Source organism: Salvia hispanica, chromosome 6 (assembly GCF_023119035.1).
Source record: "Salvia hispanica cultivar TCC Black 2014 chromosome 6, UniMelb_Shisp_WGS_1.0, whole genome shotgun sequence".
In the NCBI taxonomy this organism is placed as follows: domain Eukaryota; kingdom Viridiplantae; phylum Streptophyta; class Magnoliopsida; order Lamiales; family Lamiaceae; genus Salvia; species Salvia hispanica.
Window position 1 is genome coordinate 46,125,252 of NC_062970.1, and position 10,778 is coordinate 46,136,029.

General features: G+C 43.3%; 1 protein-coding gene across 1 annotated transcript; it reads right to left on the bottom strand.

The window, feature by feature from the left end:
* Positions 1-632: 632 nt before the first annotated feature.
* Positions 633-1,763, bottom strand: LOC125191891 (receptor-like protein EIX2). The gene is made up of 2 exons (XM_048089317.1): positions 945-1,763; positions 633-836 (listed from the first exon to the last, which is right to left on the bottom strand). Exon 1 carries the CDS (start codon positions 1,662-1,664, stop codon positions 957-959), a length of 708 nt encoding a protein of 235 aa, XP_047945274.1. The 5' UTR covers positions 1,665-1,763; the 3' UTR covers positions 633-836; positions 945-956.
* Positions 1,764-10,778: the final 9,015 nt, after the last annotated feature.

Here is a 10,778-nt window from a genome sequence, read left to right on the forward strand (position 1 = left end):
TAGTCGAATAGATATGTGCATATAATTAAAAGTATTAGTTTATGATAAATTTTAAGTATATATTTCAAAAGTAGTACTACCATATAGAAATTCTTTAAAGATAATTCATGATGACATAACGTTGAAACCGGGCCGGAGATTTAAACGATGAAAGAATTTCCTACATATAAACAAAAATTAAGTGAAAAAAAACACATAGAAAAGTGAAGGAAAAAAATTAACTTAGGAATATTCAAAACCGCTAATAGTCTACTTAATAAATTGGAAGATAATTCGTGATGACTATATATATATATAGATATTTCTTGTACATGATTTTCCAACGTATAAACAAAATCAAACGTTAGAATTGCGTTCAAAATCAATGGAAAAAAATCGAAATTATTGACTAGATTAATATCACTATAATTATGCATAATAAATTGAAAGATAATCCGTGATGATAAAATACAAAGATATTTTCATCAATTTAATGACGAATTCAACTGTATTTTAGGTTGCTGATGATTTTTGAGGACAGAGTATTGTCCGTTTTATGTTACAGTGAGATAGTAATTGTGAAATAAATTATAAATTGATTATGGAGTAATCGTAATTAATATTATGCTTACATATAAAAAATTCACTCATAATTACAGTAATCTAAATAAAATTATATAAATCAACATATGCATTTAATACGGGGTCATGAACTATGCATAAACTAGACAAAACAAATACATACCAACATACAGTTTACAAAGGAAAGTAAAAACTCTAAAACATTAAAATTAAATAAGATCACCAACTCCAAGTTTGTTCACCTTGTTTCATCTCTAAAGCGAGTAGTGTCACAGCTGAAAAAATTGGGAATGTTATAAATCTAAAAAATTAAATTTTGGTTCCAATATCTTAAAGTAATGTGAATGTAACAAATTCGAGTAAATGAATGTAGTTGATATTACCTGTATTGCATTTCAATCTCTTCTCCATTTGGATACAAACACAACAATCCTGACGTAGAACCAATCTCCAACAGCATCCAACAAGTTGAAGAATGCAATTCTCCATGATTTCTTCCATATGAATGTACCAATAACTCCCCAAAATCCAAAGATAAAACCAAAGCCCATCGATATGGCAACTTCTTGCATAAATGAGAAGACATCGTCTTTCTCATTCATGTTTCCCTTCGAATTAGTGGTGGATGGCCTCAAGATATCTCCGGGGCACTTTGGTAGAGGGTCGCCACATAGTCCATCATTACCGGCATAATACGATGCATTGAAGCTCTGAAGTTGAGTACCCGTTGGAATTTTTCCAGACAAACTGTTGTTTGACAAATCGAGATAACCAAGAGTGTGTATTCCTGCCAAACTTATAGGTATCTTGCTAGAGAGTTGGTTGTGAGATAGATCAAGAGAGTCTAGCACCTCCATTTTACCAATATCTGGAATTATATAGCCCGTCAAACTATTTCTAGATAGATTCAAGGATCTCAATCCCCTCATAGTAGAAAACGATTTGGGGATGTTCCCGGTCAATCCATTGCTTGAAAAATCAATGAGTTTGAGAAGCACTATATTACCCCGATTATATTCAAATTCTTGACCTTTCCATTGAAACGATGAAAATCCATTTTCATGTACGGAGCTTTGACCAAAACTAGGTATAATGAAAGGCATATTTTTCGTACTATCCAAGAATGCAAAATTGTCGAAGCAATAAGGTATTACAGAAGACAGATTGTTTATCAATAAATCCAAAACTTGAATATTAGTAAGATTGCATATCTCCGGAGGGATACTGCCATGCAATTTATTTCCACGAAGATTTAGAAAAAACATTCCATACAGCTGGCCGATCCAAGTCGGGATCTTTCTTGTTAACTTGTTCCCTCCGACATCAATGGATAACAATTGTTGGCAAAGGCTCAAATTGTAACATCCCGGATTTTAGAACCCTAAATTTGGAGCCCTAGAATTAATTGTTGATGACGTGGCATCGAGAATGCACTTACCTCACGAGGTGACATGATTAATTTGAGACTAGGGTTGTGTGGAAAGTTTGAAAAGTCAAACTTATTGATTTAATGATGTGGCATGTGAATTAATTATATGTGGGATTATGTGGCATTTAATTGTTTATGGGTGAGTGAGAATATTAGAGAAAATTTCCATAGATACTTATCACCCAATTCTTGAAAATTTCGAACCCTAGACCTCTTGGAGAAAGAATTTCTATCATTTCGGAATTTACTTAATCCTTGGGATATTTATTTAATTTAAACCCAAAACCCAATTATTTCCTTGTTTAGAGATGGAAAAATCGAGCCCCTTGTTTATTTCCTTGTTTAGAGAAAGGAATCAAGGTGAACTGGACGCCGGAGTGCGAAGCGAGTTTCCAGCTTTTGAAGGAGAAGTTGACTACCGCACCAGTGTTAGCCGTGCCGGAACCAGGAGTCGATTACGTAGTTTACACCGACGCCTCGAAAGTCGGATTAGGATGCGTGTTGATGCAGAACAACAAGGTGATCGCTTACGCGTCGCGACAGCTGAAACCTCACGAGCTAAACTACCCTACCCACGATCTAGAGTTAGCCGCCGTAGTACATGCCCTAAAGATTTGGAGGCACCATCTCTACGGAGTTAGGTGTGAAATCTTTACGGACCATAAGAGTTTGAAATACTTCTTCGAGCAGAAGGACCTGAACATGAGACAACGAAGATGGCTCGAGCTGGTGAAAGACTATGATAAAGCCTTACACCAACGACCATACGGGAAGCTACAACCGCTGGAGATACCTGAGTGGAAGTGGGAGCACATCGCCATGGACTTCGTGACGGCACTGCCGAGAACCCTCAAAGGGAACACCGCGATTTGGGTGATCATCGATCGACTTACCAAGAGCGCGCATTTCATACCCATTCCCGTAACCCATGGATCGGATAAGTTAGCTAGGATTTACGTACGGGAAATCATGCGATTACATGGAGTCCCAGTGACGATTACGTCCGATCGTGACCCGAAGTTCACTTCGAAGTTTTGGATTAGCCTACAACGCGAGCTTGGAACACGCTTAAACTTTAGTACCGCTTTCCACCCTCAGTCCGATGGACAATCCGAGAGGACGATACTAACTCTCGAGGATATGCTTAGAGCCGTAGTACTCGACCGAGGAGGAAGTTGGGAGACCGCACTCCCATTGATCGAGTTCGCCTACAACAACAGCTTCCAAGCAACGATCGGCATGGCGCCATATGAAGCACTCTATGGGAGAAAGTGTAGATCTCCACTCTACTGGGATGAAGTTGGTGAACGAAGAACGCTTGGACTCGATGCAGTTGAAGAAATGGTCGAAATCGTTCGACAAATCCGCGCACGAATGAAGGAAGCCCAGGACCGATAGAAATCGTACGCTGACGTTCGACGGACGGACTTACAATTCCATGCTGGTGATAAAGTTTTGCTCAAAGTATCCCCGTCGAAAGGGATAACGCGTTTTGGAGTCAAGGGCAAACTGAAACCACGTTTTATAGGGCCGTACGAAATTCTAGAAAATGTAGGACCCGTAGCTTATCGCTTAGCGTTGCCGCCCAGCCTTGGGAATGTGCACAACGTCTTCCATGTGTCGCAATTGCGAAAATACGTGTTCGATCTGAAGCATGTGATTCGCTACGAGGATATTGCTGTAAGCCCGGATCTGAGCTACGAGGAGCAACCCCAGATGATCTTGGATCGAAAGGTCCAAACCTTGAGAAACAAAACCACTGCCTTCGTAAAAATACAATGGAGAAACCACGGGCCAGAGGAAGCCACGTGGGAGCGTAAGGATAGGATGGTAGAGCTTTACCCGGAACTCTTTCCGTAAAAGGTACCAAATTTCGGGACGAAATTTTCTTTAAGTGTGGTAGGATGTAACATCCCGGATTTAAGAACCCTAAATTTGGAGCCCTAGAATTAATTGTTGATGACGTGGCATCGAGAATGCACTTACCTCACGAGGTGACATGATTAATTTGAGACTAGGGTTGTGTGGAAAGTTTGAAAAGTCAAACTTATTGATTTAATGATGTGGCATGTGAATTAATTATATGTGGGATTATGTGGCATTTAATTGTTTATGGGTGAGTGAGAATATTAGAGAAAAATTTCCATAGATACTTATCACCCAATTCTTGAAAATTTCGAACCCTAGACCTCTTGGAGAGAGAATTTCTATCATTTCGGAATTTACTTAATCCTTGGGATATTTATTTAATTTAAACCCAAAACCCAATTATTTCCTTGTTTAGAGATGGAAAAATCGAGCCCCTTGTTTATTCTAGTGATTTTCGAAAATCACTACTATTGGGAAGAAAGAATTATTTTATTTTATTTGACTCCTTGATTGAATTCTTTCCATACCTAGAATTTAATTATTCTACCCAATCTTTCCATATTTCAAGAGAATCTTACCATACTTTATTCTAATTAATAGTCAAAATCCATGCCTTATTTAAATAGGCTAGAAATCGCCTACTACCTTGTTCCATGGAGGATTTTCCTTATTTTTATTTTGCTCCATGATATTATATTCTATATGGAAAAATACCAAAACAAAACCATGGCTAATTTCCTAGCCATTATTTTCGAAATTTAGGGGATATTGCTATCTCCTATTTTTGTTAATTTTTCCTTCTCTACATCACCTTATTATTTTATTCTATTTAATTATAAGGCGAAAGATCTTACCAAATATTCTATTCTTATTACCTAAAGATCTCATTGGACTCTATAAATAAGAGAAACCCCTAACCCTAGCCATCACAATTTTCGTCCCCTCCCCCTTCTTCATACTCTCTCAATTTTCTTCCACTTTACTCCATAAATCCTTCATCGTTTGAGAAGAACTCGAAGTTTAATCCGTGGATATCGAAGAATTAAGCCTTACTTTTGTTTCTACCGATTGATTTTCGCTAAAGAGGTATTTCTTTTTAGAGTTATGTTTATTCTTCTTCTACCTCTTCTTTTCTTTTTCTTCCAACCGATTTAATCGGTGTTCTTGAACCCTCATGCATATTAATCGGGAGAGTGGGATGAAAGGGGTGTTGATATATATATATATATATATATACATGTGGTGTGTGTGCGTGTGTGCGTGTGTGCGTGTGTGCGTGTGTTACGCGTGTGTGTGTGTGTCGAGAAGTGTGTGTGTTGTGTAGTGTGTGCCTGATGGCTAAATAATTTTGCATGATATGATGATAAATCTAGGATTGAGATACTAAGGAATATGTGTACCTATGATAAGCATGACTTAAAATTTATGATTCGTAATGTTTAGAATAAATCGATGGGAAAGAGGGAAGAATCAAAACATGCATAAGTTTAGAATGTTAATTGAACCTAATTTGTGATATGTGACTACGTGATTTTAAAAGGTGAAACCTCGATTGGGAAGCCAGATAACGGAAAGGCAAAACTACGTGAAAACTAAGCAATCGAGGTGGGCTTTATTCTTAAACTCTTTTACTTTAGGTTGTTCTCGAAATCTTGGTATAAATGAACTAAATGCGAAAGGCTCAACACCGCAGCTCGTCTCATTCAACCGCAAAGAAAGAGGTACTAGATATTTTGTGACTTGTGCTTGAAACTTGATGCTTTTGGAAGTATTGTGAATGAGAAGTAGCGCTTTCTGAATGATGATTTGTTGAATATGAGAATTTGTGAAAAGCATGCTATATGTGATGAAAATGCTATGAACACGAAGCGATGCTTCCTGAATGGCTTGCTGAATGCTACATGAGAACTTGTGAGAATTTGTAAAATGCTAATGTGATTGCATGAGACTATGATCGAAATGTCGCTACGCTTAGACTTGGACTTTTAAACTTAGCATGACTTAGCTATACGATCACAACGCTTGTGCCAAGCACTAGAAACGCGAAAGAACTAGTATAAGGCCGTTAATGTATGTAGAGATTCGGCGAAACGCGAATAGAGAACGCACGAATAGTCATCTTAGGAACGAGAACCCTGGACGCTACGTTCGAACCACCATCTTTCGATTTATACACTTTTCCGCAGCACCTTTTGAGACCACGCACTATCTATCCTTTTCACTCTTGTGATAGTGCTGACTTGTTCCTTTTTCCCCTTTGTAGATGGTCCAATCCTATCACGCCCTTATGCGACACCGCTATGCCAAGAATAGGAACTATCCCGTGGAACGCTTTAGAGAGATGGAATGGGACGGAGAGCAGTTCCTGCTGAACTTCGTCACCGATTTCTATGGTCATTGGCTTGACGCCTACGCGTACGGAACTACCCATCACGAGGGAATCATGCGACTTATCCATATCCTACCTTCCCCTTGGAGCGAGTGGACCGCTCAGGCCGCAGCCTCGTATCTTTGGTATAGCCCACCCACGTACGCACCTCGAGGAGACATCGTTGGCCTGATGGCAGTCCTACTTCCCGCAATGGCTACTGCCGCCGATGGACCGCCGCAACATCCGCCAACCCAAAGGTACTCGCCAGGAGCAGCACGTCAAATGAAGTATCGCGAGGACAAGGAGCCGCACGTTTCTCGCGTTCCCCAGGAAAGAACCCTTAGGATGCGCGTTTCAGCCCCTCGGGCAATCATGAGAGAGACCGACGAGATGCTTGCTTCGATTCCGTCGCCCCTAAGCAACGAGGAGGAAAACGAGGAGATGGGAACGTTCGAGAGAGTAGAGTGTTCGAACACGGAGAGTGTCGGAGAGTCGGGAGAACCCGGAGAGGACGAGGGCAGAGATGTCTAGTGCCTGAATAGGAATTTCGTTTTCCCTTTTCCCCACGTTTTGTTTTCCGAAACTTCTAGTTATGTTGTCATTTTCCTTCCGCGATTGAATCGCTCTTTTCATTCGTTGTACCAAGACCTTTGAGATTGCTTTTTGAAATTTAATGGGGAATTTGCACCTTTCGTTCTATTACATGGCAATGAAGCCGTCTTCGCTTTTCCTTATCCTTATCGCATGAATATACTTGCTTGTCTTATTATCTTCCGATTATCTTCCGATTGTTTTCCCACCTTATGGTGTAATTTATCGTGTGCTTTCATCCACGACTGTTTTCCCACCTTATGGTGTAACTATATCGTGTTTTTCCTACACGACTGTTTTCGACCGTATTGTGCAACCTTATCGTGTTCTTCCACACACGACTGATTTCCACCTCGTGGTGCAATTTCACCATGATCTTCCACACTACTTTTTTTTTTCCACCTTAGGGTGCAACCGTATTATATCCTCTGTTTATCTTACAACTGTTTTGAGTGGTCTTTCTTTAGACCCTAATTGTGAACGAGTTAAAAACCCCTTCTTTCTTTTCAAAAGTACCCTATCGCTGCCTTGAATTTTAAATGAGTATGCTAATGATTCGAGTATGACAATCAGAATGCCGCCTAGACGTAACGTGAGGAACGAGGAACCATCTTCCCATGCTTCGGAAGAACAAAGCGTGACGCAACCCAGACCACCGACACCACCACCACCTCCACAAGTAGATAGGGAAGTCGTGAAACTTTTTCTTGATCAAAAACCCCCTACCTTCGATGGGATGGGTGAGCCTGCCAAGGCTGAAACTTGGATACGAGCCCTAGAACGCATCTTCCGAACCTTAGTGTGCAACGATGCGGAGAAGATGATCTGCGTGACGCATCAGCTGACTGGATCCGCCGATTTTTGGTGGGACACCAAACTGAAGACCATGTCCCAGGATCGCATAGACGGGATGACTTGGGAAGAGTTCAGGACCGAAGTCTACGACAAGTACGTGCCCAGGAGTTACCGCAAGGCAAAAGCCGCCGAGTTTCACAACCTTACCCAGGGACGTCTGACCGTAGCCGAATACGACCGACTACTCTGTGACATGACCCGTTATGCGCCGGAATAAACTGACACCGATGAGAAGCTGGCTGAGAAGTTTCGTGAGGGCCTTAGGCACGAAATTAGAATGGCATTAGCAGTCCGCGGAAACCTCACATACGCCGAAGCGCTAACCCTCGCCCTGGACGTAGAGGCAGCAATGCCAAAGGAGAAGAGTGCGGGGAACACCGCAATAATACTACCCCCGTCACGTCCCAACCACGACAAGAGGAGATGGAAGGAGAGCAGAGCCCCTTACGACAATAAGCGACACCGCCCCAATGGAGGAGGACAGACTTCGTTCAACGCAAGGAGCGACTACCGTGCCAGACCACCCCAGTGTAACGTTTGCGCCAAGCACCATTTCGGGCAGTGCAGAGGGCCAAACGCGAATAGGTGTTTCAACTGTGGAGGGAATGGGCATTTCTCTAGGGAATGTCCGAGTAGGAACGTAGGAACCGGGCCAAGGCAGAATCAGCAGAGTTTCCGTCAGCAGCCGAGAGCGCCACCTACGAGCTCAGGAGCGAGCCGGAACCAGCCACTGCGACTACAGCAGCCCATCCGCCCAAGACTTCCAGCCCCGGTTAGAGCATACGCTATAGAGCAGAAGCAGCCCAAGGTCGAGCAAGGAAAGCCCGAGAGTGGAAACCTAGCAGGTATAGGCGAAATCCTTGATACCCCTATTGTTGTTTTGTTTGATACGGGCGCATCTCATTCGTTTATCTCTGAGTTGTGTGTGCATACCCTTAGTTTGCCTACTAGAAAATCTGAACATAGTATGATGGTGTCCTCACCAGTAGGAGGACTAGTTGAGATCTCTCGTTTTTGCTTGAACGTAGAAATCATACTAGGAGAGCTTAAGATAGTTGCTCACGACCTTCGAGTTATGATGATGAGAGACGTTGACGTAATCCTAGGAATGGACTGGTTAACTGCGAACTTTGCGACGATTAGTTGTAAGGAGCGACAGATAACCCTGCAAACCCCGGGTACGAAACCCATCGTTTACCACGGAATCTCGATGAACCGACGAATTTCTATAGTCTCCGCGCTGCAAGCCACCGCCATGTTAAAGAAAGGACGCCCGACCTACCTTGTCTATCTCCACGGAGAAGAGAAGGAGGGAGCGAGGCTTGAAGACGTTGCTGTCGTACGAGATTTTCCCGATGTCTTTCCCGAGGAGTTACCTGGACCGCCGCCCGATAGGCAATTAGAATTTACGATCGATCTCGAACCTGGAGCCGCCCCCGTATCGAAAGCGCCATATCGCATGGCACCCAAGGAGTTGGAGGAACTGAAGATTCAACTGCAAGAGCTTATGGACTTAGGTTTCGTCAGGCCCAGTGTTTCGCCATGGGGCGCACCGGTGCTCTTCGTTAAGAAGAAAGATGGGTCAATGAGAATGTGTATCGACTATAGAGAGTTGAACAAATTGACCCTCAAGAACAAATACCCTTTGCCGAGGATAGACGACCTTTTCGACCAACTCCGAGGAGCCGGAGTGTTCTCCAAGATGGATTTGAAGTCCGGATACCACCAGCTGAAAGTGCGAAAGGAGGATATCCCTAAGACCGCATTCCGTACCAGATATGGTCACTATGAGTTCGTCGTGATGCCGTTCGGTCTAACCAACGCCCTAGCCGTGTTTATGGATCTAATGAACCGCGTTTTCCACCCGTACTTAGATACGTTCGTCTTAGTGTTCATAGATGATATCTTAGTCTATTCGAAGGACGAGAAGGAGCACGCGGAACATCTACGGATCGCCCTGGAGACGTTGAGGAAGGAGAAGCTGTACGCCAAATTCAGCAAGTATGAATTCTGGCTAAAGGAGGTTAACTTTTTAGGACACATCGTGTCGGCAGGAGGAATCCGAGTGGACCCCGCCAAGGTCGAAGCCGTACAACAGTGGAAGTCGCCATCGACACAGAACGAGATCCGAAGTTTCCTAGGTTTAGCAGGATACTACCGTAGGTTCATAGAAGGATTTTCCAAAATCGCGAGGCCGATGACCCAGCAACTCAAGAAAGGAATCAAGGTGAACTGGACGCCGGAGTGCGAAGCGAGTTTCCAGCTTTTGAAGGAGAAGTTGACTACCGCACCAGTGTTAGCCGTGCCGGAACCAGGAGTCGATTACGTAGTTTACACCGACGCCTCGAAAGTCGGATTAGGATGCGTGTTGATGCAGAACAACAAGGTGATCGCTTACGCGTCGCGACAGCTGAAACCTCACGAGCTAAACTACCCTACCCACGATCTAGAGTTAGCCGCCGTAGTACATGCCCTAAAGATTTGGAGGCACCATCTCTACGGAGTTAGGTGTGAAATCTTTACGGACCATAAGAGTTTGAAATACTTCTTCGAGCAGAAGGACCTGAACATGAGACAACGAAGATGGCTCGAGCTGGTGAAAGACTATGATTGTGGTATCAACTACCACCCCGGTAAGGCAAACGTAGTAGCAGACGCTTTAAGCCGTAGGAACCATTCGCAACTCGCCGTTTTTCTAACGGAAGAGGAGGGTTTAGTGCGAGAGTTGAGTAAGTTGCGTATAGAGGTAGTACGAACACCCGATACCGCAAAAGATCGAATCGCCGCGCTAGTAGTAGAACCTGATCTTAGGACGAGGATCGTGGCAGCACAACGACTAGATGAGAAGCTAGAAGAAATTCGAGTCGAGGTACGAACCGGCGAATCCGGACCCTTTAGCGAGTCTTCCGACAACGCTCTTACCTTCGAAGGGAGACTGTGCGTACCAAACAATGAGGAACTTAGGAACGAGATCATGAGCGAAGCTCACGAAACCCCGTACACTGCACACCCCGGGAGCACGAAGATGTACCAAGATCTGAAGAAATCCTTTTGGTGGAGCGGCATGAAGAGAGACGTCGCAGCTTTCGTGGAGCGCTGCTT

Bases quoted from the DNA above. Each gene is read 5' to 3' on its own strand.
- LOC125191891 (XM_048089317.1), bottom strand. From the start codon at position 1,664: ATGCCTTTCATTATACCTAGTTTTGGTCAAAGCTCCGTACATGAAAAT.